Below are 18,571 nucleotides of genomic sequence, written 5' to 3' on the forward strand. Positions count from 1 at the left end.
TTCCATCCCATCTCACTGACTGTTAAAAAGCTTGCTTGTACTTATGGATCAAGATTTAGTAAAATTAATACTTTTTATTGCATCATCAAAGATATTCTTTTTAAAAACTTCTTTAAATGTTTGTTTTTGAGAGAGAGTGCATGTGCGAGCAAGAGTGGGGGAGGGGCAGAGAGAGAGGAAGATCTAGAATCAGAAGCAGGCTCCAGGCTCTGAGCTCTCAGCAGAGAGCCCAAGGCTGGGCTTGAACTTTATGAGCTGCCATGAGATCATGACCTGAGGCAAAGTCGGTCACTTAACCAACTGAGACACCCAGGTGCCCTGTGCATTGTCAAAGATATTCTTTTTTTTTTTTTTTTTTTTTTCCAACGTTTATTTATTTTTGGGACAGAGAGAGACAGAGCATGAACGGGGGAGGGGCAGAGAGAGAGGGAGACACAGAATCGGAAACAGGCTCCAGGCTCTGAGCCATCAGCCCAGAGCCTGACGCGGGGCTCGAACTCCCGGACCGCGAGATCGTGACCTGGCTGAGGTCGGACGCTTAACCGACTGCGCCACCCAGGCGCCCCATGTCAAAGATATTCTTAAGTGAAACTGGCTTTTTAAATTGAAATATAATTGACACATAACATATATTGGTTTCAGTTTTACAACATAGTGATTTACAACATACACATAGTGTATGTGTATATTGCAAATTGACTACCACAATAAGTAACATCCTTCACCGCGCGCGCGTAGTTACAAAAACCTTTTTCTTGTGATGAAAAGTTTTAAGATTTACTCTCTGCAACTTTCAAACATACGATACAGTATTATTAGCTATAGTCACCATATTGTTACATTATATCCCCAGGACTTACCTTACAAATAAGTTTGTACTTTCTGATCTCCTTCACCCATTTCACCCACGGCCCACCCCCTGCCTATGGTAACTACTAGTCTGTTCTCTGTATTTAAAAAATTGCTTTTTATTTTTTATTTTTGTAGATCCCACCTATAAGATCATACAATATTTGTCTTTCTCTCTCTGACTTATATCACTTAGCATAATGCCCATAATGCTCTCAATGTTGTCACAACGGGCAGGGTTTCCCTCTTTTTTTTTTTTTTTTGTGACTGAATAATATTCCAGTGTGTGTGTGCGTGTGCGTGTGCGTGTGTGTGTGTGTGCGTGTGTGTGTGTGTCTGGGTCTGTGTGTGTACACACACCCATATGTATATGCCATATTTTCTTTATCTGTTCATCCATCAATGGTCACTTAGGTTGCTTCCATGTCTTGACTATTGTAAATAATGCTGCAATGAACATGGGGGTGCCTATGTCCTTTGGACATATACTGAGAAGTGGAATTGCTAGATCGATCATATGGTAGTTTAATTTTTTTTTTTTTTGCATTTTTTAAGTTTATTTATTTATTTTTAAATTAATTTATTTTTTAATTTACACCCAAGTTAGTTAGCATGATTTCAGGAGTAAATTCCTTAATGTCCCTTACCTATTTAGCCCATCCCCCCTCCCAAAACCCCTCTAGCAAACCTCTGTTTGTTTTCTATATTTAAGAGTCTGTTAGGTTTGGTCCCCCTCTCTGTTTTTATATTAATTTTACTTCCATTATGTTCATTGTTGTGAACGTTTTGTATCTTAAACTCCTCATATGAGTGAAGTCATATATTTGTCTTTCTCTGACTGACTAATTTCTTTTTTTTTCAACGTTTATTTATCCTTGGGACAGAGAGAGACAGAGCATGAACGGGGGAGGGGCAGAGAGAGAGGGAGACACAGAATCGGAAACAGGCTCCAGGCTCTGAGCCATCAGCCCAGAGCCTGACGCGGGGCTCGAACTCCCGGACCGCGAGATCGTGACCTGGCTGAAGTCGGACGCTTAACCGACTGCGCCACCCAGGCGCCCCTGACTAATTTCACTTAGCATAATACCCTCCAGTCTGTCCAAATAGTTGCAAATGGCTTTTTGATTGCTGAATAATACTCCACTGTACATATATACCACATCTTCTTTATCCATTCATCCATTGATGGACATTTGGGCTCTTTCCATACTTTGGCTATTGTCGATAGTGCTGCTATAAACATTGGGGTGCATGTGCCCCTTCGAAACAGCACACCTGTATCTCTTGAATAAATACCTAGTACTGAAATTGCTAGGTTGTAGGGCAGTTCTATTTTTAATTTTTTGAGGAACCTCTATACTGTTTTCCAGAGTGGTGGCACCAGTTTGCATTCCTACCAGCCCTAACACCATTTATGAAACTAAGGCAGACTAAACTGTTAACTTCCTAGTAAGATAAAATCAACAGATCCACCAGCAGTGCAAAAGAGATCTTCTTCTCCGCATCCTCGCCAACATCTGTTGTTGCCTTAGTTGTTAATGTTAGCCATTCTGACAGGTGTGAGGGGTTATCTCACTGTGGTTTTGATTTGTATTTCCCTGATGATGAGTGATGTTGAGCATTTTTTCATGTGTCGGTTGGCCATCTGGATGTCTTCTTTGGAGAAGTGTCTATTCATGTCTTTTGCCCATTTCTTTGCTGGATTATTTGTTTTTTGGGTGTTGAGTTTGATGAGTTCTTTATAGATTTTGGATACAAACCTTTTATATGATATGTCATTTGCAAATATCTTCTCCCATCCCATTGATTGCCTTTTAGTTCTGCTGATTGTTTCCTTTGCTGTGCAGAAGCGTTTTATTTTATTGAGGTCCCAGTAGTTGATTTTTGCTTTTGTTTCCCTTGCCTCCGGAGACATGTTGAGTAAGAAGTTGCTGCAGCCAAGATCAAAAAGGTTTTTGCCTGCTTTCTCCTTGAGGATTTTGATGGCTTCCTGTCTTACATTTAGGTCTTATTTTGAGTTTATTTTTGTGTATGGTGAAGAAAGTGGTCCAGGTTCATTCTTCTGCATGTCGCTGTCCAGTTATCCCAGCACCACTTGCTCAAGAGAGTGTCTTTATTCCATTGGATATTCTTTTCTGCTTTGTCAAAGATTAGTTGGCCATATGTTTGTGGGTCCATTTCTGGGTTCTCTATTCTGTTCCACTGATCTGAATGTCTGTTCTTGTGCCAGTACCATACTGTCTTGATGATTACAACTTTATAATACAGTTAGAGGTCTGGGATTGTGATGCCTCTTGCTTTGGTTTTCTTTTTCAAGATTGCTTTGGCTATTCAGGGTCTTTTCTGGTTCCATACAAATTTTAGGATTATTTGTTCTAGCTCTGTGAAGAATGCTGGTATTTTTTTTTTTTGATAGGGGTTACAGTGGTAGTTCTATTTTCAATTTTTTGAAGAATCTTCATACCATTTTTCATAGTGGCTGCACCAATTTATTTTCCCCACCAACAGTGCATGAGGGTTTGCTTTTCTCCACATCTTTGCTGACACTTGTTACCACTTGTCTTTTGATACTGATAGGTGTGAGGTGATACCTCACTGTGGTTTTAATTTTCCTTTTCCTGATGGTAAGTGATGTCAAACATTTTTCCATGTACCTGTTGGCTATTTGTATGTCTTCTTTGGAAAAATGTTATTTGGATCCTCTGGCCATTTGTTAATTGGATTTTTCGGGTTTTGTTGTTCTTGTTGTTGCTGCTGCTGTTTTTGCTGTTTATTTATAGGAGTTCTTTGTATACTTTGGATGTTAACCTCTTATCAGATATATGACTTGCAAATATTTTATCCCATTCAGCAAGTTGCCTTTCCATTTTGTTGATGGTTTCCTTTGCTGTATAGAAGCTTTTTGGTTTGTTATAGACTCACTTGTTTACTTTTGCTCTTGTTTCTTTTGCTTCTGGTGTCAAATCAAAAAAATCATCACCAAGACTGATGTCAAGAGGCTTACTGCTCCATGTTTTCTTCTAGAAATTTCAGGGTTTCAGGTCTTAGATTCATGTCTTTAATCCAATATGACTTGATTTTCTGTATGTTTCATCCTTTTGCACGTTGCTGTCCAGTTTTCCCAGCACCATTTATTCAAGAGATGGTCCTTTCCACATTGTATATTATTGCTTTCTTTGTCATAAATGAGTTGACCGTATATGATGGGTTTATTTCTGGGCTCTGTATTCTGTTGATCTATGTGTCTGTTTCTATGCCACTAACATACTGTTTTGATTACTATAGCTTTGCAGTATAGTTTGAAATTAGGAAGCATGATGCCTCCAGCTTTGTTCTTCTTTCTCAAGCTTGCTTGGGTACATGGGGGTCTTTTATGGCTCCATACAAGTTAGAGGATTGTTTTTCTATTTCTTTGAAAAATGCCACTGGAATTTTGATAGGAATTGCACTGAATCTATAAATGGATTTGGGTAGTATGGACATTTTAACAATATTAACTCTTCCCGTCCATGAACACAGACTATCTTTCTACTTCTTTGTGAGGACCACTTTACACTAAAACTTCCACATAGTTATGAACAAGTTCTTTTTGATAAAATGTTAACAGAGTGATTGTTTTAGGTCATAATCAGGAAAAATCAAGTATTTCTGTATGCCTACTCTGTTGGTGTCCTCTGAAAACATAGCTCTGGGGAGGAAGTCTAGAGTATTTTCAATTATAGATTTAATGAAGTTATGTATTGAATGTAACTTTTACTTTGGAGAGCATATTATTTCTGTTTCTTGTTGCTGTTGCACAAATCTGAAGAGACTTTAAGGACCCCATTTTCATATTTTATTTTTATTTTTAAGTTTATTTATTTTGAGAGAGACAGAGACTGCATGAGTGGGGAGGGTCAGACAGTGAGGGGGAGAGAGAGAGAGAGAGAGAATGAGAATCTCAAGTAGGCTCCATGCTGTCAGCGTAGAACCCGACGTGGGGCTCGAACTCATGAAACTGTGAGATCATGACCTGAGACGAAACTGAGAGTCAGACACTTAACTGAGTGAGCCACCCAGACATCCTTCATATTTGATTTCTAAAACAAAACGAACAAACAAGGGGGAAAACTCTATGAGGTAGGCAAGGGACCTATTAGATGGGATAGATAGGATTACGTAGAGCATGTAGCAAGGGGAAGGAGATGCTTAAAGAAAAGTATAGGTAAAATTAAAACAGGATACATGTTAATATCTGTGAATAAAATATTTCATTAGTTGAAATACAATAATATTTGATATTTTAAATGAAGTAATATTTTTGTCAATTAAAAATAGTCTAGTAGGGGTTCCTGGGTGGCTCATTCTGGTGGTCTGACTCTTGATTTCTGCTCTGCTCATGATCTCACGTTCAGTGAGATCGAACCCCGCTTCTCGCTCTGTGCTGACAGCATGGAGCTGGCTTGGGATTCTCTCTCTTCCTCCCTCTCTCTGCCCCTCCTTTGCTCGTGGGTGCACAATGCACTCCCTTCTCTCTCTGTCTCTCTCTCAAAATAAATAAACTTAAAAAAAATAGTCTAGTAAAGCATATGCTTAGGCTCATATTTGAAGACTCAAATACATTTTTTTTTCTCTTCAAGTAACTGTCACTCTTTTACAATGTACTGATAAACCCATACCACCACTATTTCTGGTCACATCTTAGGCAGTACAATATAATGGTTAAGAGCTGGGTTCTGGGCTCCATTGGTCTGGGATAGAACCATGATTCCACCCTTTATTGGCTGTGTATCCTTGGGCACTTTACTTACCTGTCTACATCTTAGTTTTCTTATTTATACTTACTTCCTTTTTGTACTTACAAGTATTTACTATGATGCTTAGCACGTAGAATAAATGTTAGTAATTATTTCAGATTCAGCATTTAATACCTTATTTTCAGATTACTATTGTCATATCAGAAATACATTGTTTTTCTTTCAGTGACATGATTTTTAAGATGTTCTGCATTCTTGGATGTAATTTTAAAAAATCTTGGTATCAAAATTGTTTTCAGAGGAACACCTCATTAATTTTATCATTAAGGAGTGGGAAAATAACAGCTGAACAAAGTTGTGTCGTAGGATCCTCTTCTCAGGAATGCAGTTATACTGCCTGTCAAAGAATACCTTGAGAAAAAGAATACCTTTGGGAAAAAATTATAGCTATTGTATTTCAAAAGATTCACCTATCCAACAAATATTTCTGGAGTGCCGTTGGCACACCAGCACTGTTCTTGGTTTGCAGATACCATGGAGAATAGAATTTCAGCTCCCGTTGTGCTTAACTTCAGGGGATGTAAGGAGCAGGTAGGGCTTAAAACACATGAATTTTTTAGTGACGTTATAAAAATATTAATGCAAATTATGTTGTCTTCACAGTCAGATATAATTACCTGTGCTCAAGAAGTAGAAATGATGATAAAGCAGTTAGGAGCCCAACTGGAACAATTAAAAATGACTGTAAAATCAAAGACTGCTGTCCCAACATCACAAGTCTTTGTAAGTATTTGCCATCAACTTTGACCTTGCTTAAGAGTGAATATACCTTTGAGTCCTATACAATCGAATCATAAGTAATCATAATTATAGTTAATCACTAAAAATATGATACTGGTTTTTATACAAGTTGATCCTGTTCTTTATGGTTGTTTTGTAATAACCGTGTAAGTTGGATGCGGGACTTCCCTCTGCAGACAGTTGCTACTAAAGGAAATGCAGGTATATATTATGGTAGCCATAATACCAGCACGGGCTGTGGCAACAAAACGAATCTGTAATGCAGTGTTGAGAACACGTTCACAGTGGCTGGTTAGAGATTGCCTTCAGCCAAGGGGTGATGTGACTTGTGTCCTTTATGAAGAGACAGAGGATAATCCCTGTGTTTACCAGGCCTGCACTTACACTGACTTTCTGATTATCTGTACCATCATAGGGGCAAATCTGGTAGCCCAAAGGAGGTGTAGGGTGCACATGCAGTATTTTATAGAGCATTTTGAGGCCTTGACAATTTTGTGTAACCATTCCCAATGTTAGGTTTTAAAAGCCAAGAAACAAAAGGCTAAGTTGTTTTACTTTTTAGTAGGGCCTAATTAGTTTCTGTATATGTTTGTTCAATAAGTCAGTGACCTTTAGTATGAATAAAAAACGTTTTATCTCATGGCACCTGGGTGGCTCAGTAGGTTAGATTACCTGACTCTTGATTTCTGCTCAGGCCATGATCTCATGGTTCATGGGTTTGAGCCCCGTGTCGGGCTCTGTGCTGACAATGCAGAGCCTGCTTGGGATTCTCTCTCTCTCCCTCTCTCTCTGCCCCTCCCCCAATCTCCCTCCCTCCCTCCCTCCCTCTCTCTCTCTCTCTCAGCCTCTCCCCAAAATAAATAATATAAACATTAAAAAAAAGTTTTTATCTCACTGATCTAAAATCTTTAACTTGCAGCTCACAAGATATGCCTCAAGATATATCTGTAGACTTTCAGGTTCTTTTAATCATGATTGAACCAGATAAATCTAATAGTAATGAGTCATATTTAGCTTTTTTACAAAAAGAAGATATTTTCCTCTTGGCTTTTTGGGGTCAAGCGTCCATAAATCTTTCTTAGGTGATCGATGTGTTTGGCTTTTTGGGGGGGGGGGGGTAAATTAACTTTATGACAATCACACCAACATGAATAGTTTGAAATAAAATACAAGTTTTTTTCTCATAATTTATGAATCCTATTGCTATGTAGATTTTATTGTTTAACTTCACAAGACTTTGACTTGTCTTCAGGAAGAATTTCTTTACTAACACAAATTTGTTTTTGTTTTTAAGAGCACAGTGATTTGTAATTTTATTAAACAGTTACATTTTAAAAATTCTTTTTTTCAGCCCATCTTCATTGCACTTTCCAATCTGTGGACTAGCTTCCAGGATGAAACTGTTTTGATTAGTGTCCTCAGTAATTTGACAACTCACCTTGAGCCATTCTTGGGTGCTCATGAACTCCTCTTTCCTGAGAAAGTAATGCAGAATCTTCTTGATGGGCTGACTGTGAAGACTGATGTGTGTAGGATGAAGGAACACATGGGTAATAGAAACCATCCTTGACTTCCTCTTCCTCTTAAAAGTGCACTCTAGAATAAAGGCATTCTTTTAAAATTTTCACGCTTGGGGCATCTGGCTGGGTGAGTCAGTGGAGCATCCAACGCTTGATCTTGGGGTCATGAGTTAGAGCCCCATGTTGAGCATAAAGTTTGTTTTTAAAAAAAGTAAAATTTTCATGCTCTATCCTTTTGATAAGGTATTAGACATCTTTCTTGATTAAAAGAGTACTAATGTTCATTATGAAAAGTGCAGGAAACAGAAAATATGTAAGCTAAGTACCTTACTATCCAGTAATAAGCATTCTTTTGTAAAAAAAAAAAATAATAATGTTTATTTATTTATTTTGAGACAGAGAGCAAGTGGGGAGGGGAAGAGAGAGAATCCCAAGCAGGTTCCACACTATAAGTGCAGAGCCCAATGCAGGACTTGATCTCACAGACCATGAGATCGTGATCTGAGCCAAGGTCATGATCTGAGCCAAAATCAAGAATTGGCTGCTTAACCTACTGAGCCACCCACGTGCCCCCAATAATAAGCATTCTTAATGTTATTGTCAGGGTTTTGGTTAACAATGATTTTCCTTGCCTATGTGTTTCTGTTGTAGTCTTAGTGATCTTATTATTGATTTATAGTAGGAGAAGATATTAATGTTTGCCATATTTAGAGCTCTATTTCTTTAGCATGTCATTTGCCATATATCTACCTCAGATTCAGGCTGAAATTTATAAATCAATGAAATTTATCCCTGTAAAATTGAGCTTATTTTAGACCCTTTAAGAGATGCACTGATTCTTATAAGAAGGCTGTCTTTATCAACAAACTGCTTTTTACTTTTTTGGTATCTTTTGTCTTAAAGACAATGTGAAGTTCTTGAGAAATGCCAAAATAGAGTCTGGGTATTGTTGCCTAAAAAGAAAGTTTTTTCCAGAAAATGAGATTTGATAATTTACTCTCTAAATTTCTTTTACAAATTCAAATTTTGTATAAGTGGAGAATAAAAATGAAGTTGTAATTTCCATTCTTCAACTACTGGACTTAAAAAATAAATTTGAAAACTAAATTAGAAAGACTGAAAAGCATCCTTCCAGTTAAAGTTTTTCCTACTTATTTTATTTTATTAAAACAGCATATCTACACAAATACCAAGTGAAATTAAAAAGTTAAAGTCACTTAGGGGCGCCTGGGTGGCTCAGTTGTTTAAGTGTCTGACTTCGGCTCAGGTAATGGTCTCACAGTTCGTGGGTTTGGGCCCCGCATCTGGCTCTGTGCTGACAACTCAGAGCTTGGAGCCTGCTTCGAATTCTGTAACTCCCTCTCTCTCTGCCCCTTCCCGGCTCGTGCTCTCATCTCTCTCAAAAATAAATAAATGTTAAAAAAAAATTTAAAAAAAGGTTAAAGTCACTTCAGCAGTAAATATTAAACTACTTCAACAGTAGATATTAAACTCACCATTATTGGCAAGACAGTTTACTTCTTGGAGTTAAACATGTCACTTTCCACTATATGTCACAACTTTTTATTCACCAGAACACTATTTATCACGTTACTGCTCCAGTGAATTGGGAGACTGAATGTTCTTCTAAAAGAATTTAACACTTGCCACATCTCCTCTCTGTTTTGAGACTTTCAGGCATATCAGGAAAAAAGAAGGTAGGTTTATTTTCCCCAAAGTATGCATTTACTTCTAGTTGTAGTCACAAGGGCATTTGTGGTATTGCTGTTTTGATGTAGAGCCAGACCCAGAAGTATAGTAGGATTGCCAAAGCTAAGAACCTTTGGGATCAGTGTTTTACAGATATGTGTTTTTGTTTGTGTAGAAAATGTGGACTATTTGTTTATCACATGTAAATAAGTAAGCCAGCCACCATTAGGAAGGATTTTTAAAAGTGTAAAGAACAAAGATTGTGCACCTTGTTATCAAAATTAAATTACTAAGAGAGATTTCCTTGAAGCTTTCTGCTCAGAACATTCTCAGCTGTTTCAGGAAACAATAGTCCTAGTATAGGAGCATCACATTTAAAGAATTTGCCCACCTAGTGTATTATGAAGAGCCATACAGTCTTGAATGAAGTTGATCTCTCTCTATTTTAGTCACACAACAGCCAGTCTTTTCTGCTTATTTTCTTGGGTTGTTTACTCTTCTCCTTGACTGAAGTTTTTCTTGTCCTCCTCTTTTATTTTAGAAGATAGAGTACGTCCGGTGGATTTCAGAAAACAAGAATGGCTTTTCCCAGAAACAACGGCCAATTTTGACAAATTGTTAATTCAGTATCGAGGATTTTGTGCTTATACATTTGCTACAACAGATGGTCTTCTTCTTCCAGGTATATTGTGGGAAATGATATTGCTTTGACTTCCCATTTTTTCTTTAAATAAAGCCGTCCTTGTCACTTACTTATTCATTTTTTTTTCACTTATCATTTTTTAAAACTTTATGGGATCTGACGGTGAACTAGGAAAGGAGCCACAAAGATGATCCAGACCAAAATCTTCATCTTTGAAGTGCTCACAGAATAATCTGGTGGACTGACATAAGCAAGAATTACACACAAATGATAAGTGAGGTGCTCGCTTCGGCAGCATATATACTAAAATCGGAGCACTACAGAGAAGATCAGCATGGCCCCTGCACAAGGATGACATGCAAATTCATGAAGCTTCCACATTTAGAAACGAAAACAAATAAGTGATAGAATGTGTATATAATGAAATCTGGATGCTACATTATCATAAAAGAGGGATGACTCATATGGCCAATGAGGGACTCTAGAAATTCACATGGCGTTACTAAAATAGATCATCTTCCAAAGTAATTAGTTGAAAGAGCAACACTAATTTGGCTGATTATGTTGATTAAAAAAATACTCTGTTGCTTTATGGTTGTGTTCTATTAACATAGATCAGGATTTCTGTATAAGTCATATCCACCTAAGGAAATGGCCAATATTTTATCAAATAAAATCTCTTTGTATATATTACTAGAGCTTCTCCCCTAACAAAGAGTAAGTCAGAAATTGAGGTGAAATAAATTATTATCCAAAAAGTGCTGTGTGAATTGGAAATAAAAAGTCAGCTAGGGCTAGAATGAAAACAGTTGGACAAAATTATTTCTGATTTACTTTACACCATTAACCTCTTTTTTCCTTTTCTTCTTTCTTTGTCATTTCTTTTGTTATATTTCATAGTTGGATATTACTTTTTTTATTAGAAAGAATTATAGGAACTACATACAGGCTAGAGAACATGCATACTGACTTTTTTTTAAGTTTATTTTTGAGAGAGAGAAAGAGAGTGCATGTGAGGGGAGGGGCAGAGAGAGAAGGTGAGAGAGAGAATTCTAAACAGGCTCTTGTATTGTCAGCACAGAGCCCAATGCAGGGCTCGAACTCATGAGCTGTGAGATCATGACCTGAGCCCAAACCAAGAATTGGACTCTTCAACTGACTGAGCCACCAAGATGCCCCTGACTCATTTTTTATGGTATTAGATTTTTCATAATGGAAGTAAGAGGTTTACCATAGGGAGCTGAGAGAATAGTATTCTGAGGCCCCATGAGGGTCAGTGATACTGGTGGGGGTGGGGGGGTAACAATCAAAAGCCGTGAAGAAATAAGAAGTGATGGAATATAGATGGTTTCTTTCTTTCCTTCTCTTCTCTTCTCTTTTCCTTTTCTTTCCCCTTCCTTCCTTCTTTCCTTCTTCTTTCCTTCTTCCCTTCCTTCCTTCCTTCCTTCCATCCATCCATGCATCCATCCATGCATCATCCATCCATCTTTCCATCACAAATAAGAAAGGAAGGGAGTCACAAGAGACACAAACGCAAAGAACCATAGCTGTAGGGTGATGACAGAGGTAGCATGATATAATTGAAAAAGCTATGGGCTAAGGTTCGGGAGAGCCTGGCTTCTAGTCTAGGAGGTCTGTTTGGCCCCTTCAAGCTTCCACTATCTGGGATTCTAATAAAGAAAGAGAAATAGGAAAGTAGAAGAGCTTGTGGGGCTATGGGTTTCAGAATCCTCTCTGAATAAGCTAGCCCTGACTACTTTGTTCACTACATTATTTCTGTTTGCTACATTATTTTCTGGGCAGCAGCAAACTGCACTAACTCAGAGGAATTCTGTAGGACTTTTCTCCTTCCATTCAGGACTACAGACCACGTGACTTAAATCCCAAGGCTTACTAACTAGTTAGGATCCTTTTCAATGACTACACTGGTTTTATTGCCAATCACTTTCCCTTGCCTACTCAAGCCTCACTGGCTTTCTTGTTGTTCTTGAACATCTCAAGCCCATTTTCACCTCAGAGCCTTTATGCTTGCTATTTATTCCCTCTACTTGGAAAACTCTGTCTATCCCTCAGATAGCTACATACCTTCCTCCTTCATTTTATTTAGCATTCCTAGATCACCCAATTTAAAATATCAACCACACCCTTCTTCCTTTTATTATGTGTTTAACAAGCTTATTTATTTTTTTTGAGGGGGGTGGGGAATGAATCTTAAGCAGGCTCCACACCCAGCGAGGAACCCAATGCGGGACTCAATCTCATGACCTGAGATCGTGACTTGAGCTGAAATCAAGAATCGGACACTTAACTGGCCAGGTGCCCCTTGGCTTTATTTTTAACCTTTTTTTGCAGTACTCTCTGGCCTATGGTATATTTGTTGATTTGTTGAGAGCAGCAATTTTGTTTTTATTTCCTTAGTGCCAGGAATAGGGCCAATAAATTTTGTTGAACAAATGAAAAAATAAATAAGGCAGTACTATTGTTTCATATATAATTCCCACCAACTATGTGGATATTTAATAACCCTTATTTTTGTAGTATCTGTTCACAGTGGTAAATACTTTCTAACATAGAGACTTGTATTTTGGGGATGCCTGGTTGGCTTGGTCGGTGGAGCATGCAGCTCTTGATCTTGGGGTCATGAGTTTGAGCCCCATGTTGGGTGTAGAGATTACTTAAAAGTAAAAATCTTAAAAAAAAAAAGGAAACGTATTTTGGGTAAGTTGTCCCATTTTTGTAGTTTTTATAAAATTATTTTTAAAACAATGCTTGTAGTAGTTTAGTTAAAGGAGATTTGAAACCACGAGATGACTACGTGCCTTCTCATAAAAGATTTTCAAACATTTTAGATCTGTATAGTAAAATAATTTTTACATAAAACCATTCGTTAAAATTAATTTAATATGAATTTCACATAAAATAGAATTTAACAAAATGTATAATTTAAAATTGCTAATTGTAGCATTTTAACAAAATGAAAACATGTTAAATATGCATAAGTCATATGTTAAATATGCAGTATGTAGGGGATGATTCTATGGATGTATTACAAACATAGAATCACTTACTATTTTATATCTCATTCATTTCCTTTTCTTAATTTTCAGGAAATCCAGCAATTGGAATTTTGAAATATAAAGAAAAGTATTACACTTTTAATACCAGAGATGCTGCATATTTATTTGCAGAAAGTCCTGAAAATTATATTGATTTAATTAAGGAAAAAGCAAAAAAAAATGCAGAATTAATTCAGCTACTGGAACTTCATCAACAGTTCGAAACCCTCATTCCATATTCTCAGGTAAGCAGAGTCAGTATTTTAAGAATTTATGACATTTAAAAGTATAGTTAATTAGAAAGTTATACCTTGTTGTAGAATAGTTCCAAAGTTCAAACAGAGACTGGATCAGAAGAGGGCCTTTAATGCTATTGGAAAGAGATTCACCCCGAAGAAGGAAACTAATGAAATCCACAAAGAATAATGAAAACAAGATAAAGAATCAAATTGATAAATTAGACTGGAAAAATCTGGAAGAGAAAGACTACGTTTAGATAAATAACTGAGTCTGTAGGATTTCCTTATCTAAAATTAAAGAACTTAGCACAGATAACACAGGTGATAACTTAGAGTTGTAAGATAATACTTTCTGATATATTTTATTACCTGATAGGGCAAGCTCTTTCCTTTGCCTTGTATTTTTTTCAAAATTGTCTTAGTCATGCATGGTAGTTTTCTTAATAAATTTGCTAAGTTTCCCCCAAAATCTTACTGAGATTTTAACTGGAATTGAATTAAAATAATAAAAGAATTTTTATGTTTATTATATTAGGTTGTCCCATTCATAGTACCATTTAGTTTTTTTTAATAATTACTAGTTTCATTAATTATATCTTAATAAAGCTTAATGGTTTTAGTTCTATTTTCTACTGTGCCCACTTCTAAAACTGTATGTGATCCCAGCAGTGACTGGTGATACTAATATTAATACATGGTTTTCCCACTCAGTATGATGACCCCTCCATTGAATTAACAATTCTCATATGGAATGGGTTTGTTTCTAGGCTTTTAATTGTGTTCCACTGGCTTGTGCTCTCCCAGTTTTGTATTTCATTCTGTTTTTTTTAAAGCTTATTTATTTATTTTGAGAAAGAGAGAGAGGGAGCACAGGCAGGGAAAGGGGCAGAGAAAGAGGGAGAGGGAGAAAGAATCCCAAGCAGGCTCCACACTGCTGGCGCAGAACCCCATATATGGGGTTTGAACCCATGAACTTAATATGGGAGGTGTATTTTGGGAGGGGAAAACCTAACATCACTCATTCCTAAGTCAAATGCCCCTCTCCAATTTTCACAATTGGTAGCCTATGTGAATACTTTGACCTGAGCCAAAACCAGGAGTTAGATGCTCAACCGACTGAGCCACCCAGGCACCCCTCTGTTTTTCATTCTTTTTGTGATGTCTTCTCATGAATGAAAGTTTTTCATTTTAATATGTCATTTATTAATCTTTTCTTCACGTGTCAAATTTTGTCTTGTTTAAGAAATCTTCATGTATCTTAGATCATAAAAATATTCTCCTATATTGTTTTGTAAAAAAATATGGATTTTGGATTTGCCTTTCACACCTGACTCTTTTTTTTTCTTTTTTTTTTTTAATTTTTTTTTTTCAACGTTTATTTATTTTTGGGACAGAGAGAGACAGAGCATGAACGGGGGAGGGGCAGAGAGAGAGGGAGACACAGAATCGGAAACAGGCTCCAGGCTCCGAGCCATCAGCCCAGAGCCTGACGCGGGGCATGAACTCACGGACCGCGAGATCGTGACCTGGCTGAAGTCGGACGCTTAACCGACTGTGCCACCCAGGCGCCCCCACACCTGACTCTTTAATTGACTTGGATTTGATTTTTGTGTCTATTGGGAGGTGAAGATCCAATTTTAATTTTGTTTCTATTTGAGTAATGAATTTTCCCAGACCATTTGTTCAGTACTCTTTCCTTTCTCCATATCTATAGTGTCTTATATGCACAGGCTTAATTTTTAATCTCTCTATTCTATTCAGTTCAATTTTTTAAAAATTCCTGTATCTATATCTTACTATAGCTTTATAGTAAGTTTTGATACCTAGTAGAGTAAGTTCTCCCACCCTTTCCTCTCTAAAGGATCTTGGCTATACTTGAGTCTTTACTTTCCATATAAATTTGAGAATTTATATTGTCAGGTTCCATAAAAAACCTTGAAGGAATTATGAATTTGCATGTCTATAGACAAGAATTATTTGACCATGCCACCACTTACTTATAATTTACAGAGTTGTAAGATACTTCAAAGACAGTGAAAGGTTAGAATCAGATCATCAGAAATGTATGCTATATGTAGATAATGCATAGTTTTCCATTAAACAATTTTTCCCTATATTTTGGGTCTTGTTTTTTCCTTTCTTTCTGTGTATTTAATTCCCAGCTCTTCTTCAGTGACCTTAAGTACCTATGGAAGTGAGTTTTCTCCCTTCATATTTCAAAGCTGTAGTTCTTATAATTATTTACTTGCCATTTACTTGTACTGTGTAATATTGCTAATCATCTTGCAACATGTTTTTATCTACCCAACTATATCACAACATCATTCTGAAGGCAAAAAAAATTATATCTTATGTTAGGTGGTAGGCAATCAGTAATTATCTGCTGTTTGATTTGAGTAAGAAGTTAATCTTACATGGCATATATATATATGTGTGTGTATATGTATATGTACATATGTACATATGTATATGTAATCTTACATGGCATATATATGTGTGTATGTATATGTATATACATATATACACACACATATACACATATATGTGTATATATATATACATATACATATATGTACACATACATATAATTGAATATTACTCAGGCATAACAAAGAATGAAACCTTGCCATTTGTAACAACATGGATGGATCAAGAGGATGTAATGCCAAGTGAAATAAAGCAGTCAGAGAAAGACAAGTACCATATGATTTCATTCGTATGTGGAGTTTAAGAAACAAAAGCAAATGGGCAAAGAGATAAAGAGACAAAAAAACCAGACTGTTAAATACAGAGAACAAACTTGTGGTTGTTAGAGGAGAGGTAGGTGAGGAGATGGGTGAAATAGGTGAAGGGAATTAAGAGTCCACTTATCGTGATGAGTACAGAGTAATGTACAGAATTGTTGAATCACTATATTATACACCTGAAACTAATATAACACCGTGTTAGTTACACTGGAATTAAAAAAAAAGTTAATCTGTCCCTCCTGTGCACTATGATCTGAGTTCCTCAAACCTCTACCACCCTCTCCAGCAACTTCATATATAGCACAATCATATCTTATTTAGCCTGGAATTAATATTTAATATTTTAATAGTGAGCTTGTGGGTATCCCAGCAGAAAATCAAAATATCCAACTAAAACAAAATCAAGTGTATGCATAGTTTGGGGTTTAGATATATTCTAAAGATGTTTTGATACTTTAAACAAATGTGATTCATATTTAACATTTAATGGCTATTTTAAACTTCAGTCAGTTTTCAACAAAGTATTCATGTATGCTACCGATTGTGAAAATTGGAGAGGGGCATTTGACTTGAATGAATGTTAGGTTTTCCCCTCCCAAAATATACCTCCCATATTAAGTTCACAAAGTCAGGTACAAAGAAAGCCATAATGCCCAGGAAAATTATCACATTTAGTTCACTACTATTAGCTTATTTTCTCTGCTGTCTTTATGAGTATATTCCGTGTTGAAAAATTCTTATTTTTCTAATCTTTTTGTCAGTTTATTTTTAGTTATCTCTAAATAATGCTGCTTTTTAATAAATACTAATTACAGAACTTCATTTCTTTAGATGAAAGATGTTGACAAACATCATATAAAACCAATTACAAAGTGTGAAAGTAGCACACAAACAGATACGCACATATTGCCACCAACGATTGTGAGATCATATGAGTGGAATGAATGGGAATTGAGAAGAAAAGCTATAAAATTGGTTTGTAACAATATTTTCTAAAATTATTTATAGGTTGGGGAATTTGTTTTTCTTCAGCTAAGACAGCAGAAGAGATGATATTTTGTACATGTGTTACATTCAGCCATAAATTAAAGCAGAATTAGTCCCAAAAGTTACAGATCCAGGGCACAGGACCAAAAGGGATTGTTTTGGTACGAGCAGGGTGGGTCTCTCAAGGGTAGTTGTTGTGATAAGATGGCAATGTTCTAGATTCATTGAATCAATTTCTAGAAAATAGGCATGCTGTCCAACAATTTCTACCAGCGTCCCTGGCCTCTAGCTTTCCTTGTTTCTGCTCCTGTGGCTTCTATGGATGTATACAATGGCCATTTACTTGGAACTCTGCCTCATCTTTCTTCTTTCTTGCTTCAGCCTGTGTATTTGCTTCTCCCTCCACTTGGCTCTCATGGTGTGGGAGTTTCCAGGAAGATGGTGCTAAAGCTGAGAGCTATAGGTTAGGGAACTTTAATGTGTTGTTAGTCATAGAGTGGGTAACTTAAATTACTTATATAAACTAGTGGGATGTATACAGAGTTCTTTGCATATAATTTGCCAGCTTTACATTGTAAGATTGTCTTCTAATTTTAAGCACATACGGAAGCATGAAACTATTCTCAGATTATACCATCCAGTGACTAGAACAATGGTAGTTGCTCTCTCTTTCTATATCCATCTATTGTGCTAATCTATGAGATTTAGAGCACTTTCAGCTTCCTCTAATCATTTAAAGTATATCTTTGTCTTTTGTAGTCTTTTTTTTTTTTTTTTTTTTTGAGGAGCAGAATGTTAACCTCTCTTGTGTCCCCTCTTACGTCAGCATGTTCTCTACAGGCACTGAGCTCTCTTGTCCTTCTAATTCTCAGTCACCTTAATCATAAGAGGTGCCTGCCCTCAAAGCTTGGCTTTGAAAATCTCATCCCTGTGTGACTCAGTGGAATACTTCCCTCTCACCCTTTTACAGTACCTTGTCATTTTAGACAATAAGTATTTAGAGTACAAAGGAAATAAACTTTTATATCTATAGCCTTTTCTTAGTATATTTTATCCATCTCTTTAACTGAAATCAGGTATGGGAGTAAATGAAGACTACCCAAATCAGAACAGAGGCTATTTATTCAAAGTTTTCTATAGCAAGGGAGTCAACCATCATCACTGGCCGTTGGCAGAAACTCCAAAGCAGGCAGGGAAAGTGGGAAAGCCTTATAGTGAAAAAAAGGGGAAGGCTTCAAGCATGCTCTGACTGGAGATTGTTGACATGGGGAAAATGGAAGCAGGCTAACTCAAAGTTGGTGCTC

The 18,571-nt window shown here is 36.7% G+C and overlaps 2 protein-coding genes and 1 non-coding gene across 7 annotated transcripts in view; all 3 read left to right on the plus strand.

Moving 5' to 3' along the window:
* Window positions 1-18,571, plus strand: part of CFAP206 (cilia and flagella associated protein 206) — a 43,731-nt gene that overhangs the window by 15,949 nt on the left and 9,211 nt on the right. For 4 of the 5 annotated variants that reach the window (XM_047860395.1, XM_047860399.1, XM_047860394.1 and 1 more), the window contains exons 8-12: window positions 6,249-6,368; window positions 7,738-7,936; window positions 10,137-10,277; window positions 13,346-13,539; window positions 17,112-17,255. In XM_047860395.1, the coding sequence (XP_047716351.1) occupies window positions 6,249-6,368; window positions 7,738-7,936; window positions 10,137-10,277; window positions 13,346-13,539; window positions 17,112-17,255 (798 nt within the window). The remainder of the gene's footprint in view (window positions 1-6,248; window positions 6,369-7,737; window positions 7,937-10,136; window positions 10,278-13,345; window positions 13,540-17,111; window positions 17,256-18,571) is intronic. The other variant, XM_047860398.1, reaches the window with a different exon arrangement.
* Window positions 10,518-10,624, plus strand: LOC125166861 (U6 spliceosomal RNA). The gene has a single exon (XR_007152570.1). It is a non-coding gene; the product is annotated as a U6 spliceosomal RNA (small nuclear RNA).
* SLC35A1 (solute carrier family 35 member A1) overlaps window positions 13,092-18,571 on the plus strand; it is a 55,047-nt gene continuing 49,567 nt past the window's right edge. The window contains exons 1-2 of the mRNA XM_047860403.1: window positions 13,092-13,096; window positions 14,930-14,937. The gene's annotated coding sequence lies outside the window, so the exon portion shown is untranslated. The remainder of the gene's footprint in view (window positions 13,097-14,929; window positions 14,938-18,571) is intronic.

This window comes from Prionailurus viverrinus, chromosome B2 (genome assembly GCF_022837055.1).
Source record: "Prionailurus viverrinus isolate Anna chromosome B2, UM_Priviv_1.0, whole genome shotgun sequence".
Lineage (NCBI taxonomy): Eukaryota > Metazoa > Chordata > Mammalia > Carnivora > Felidae > Prionailurus > Prionailurus viverrinus.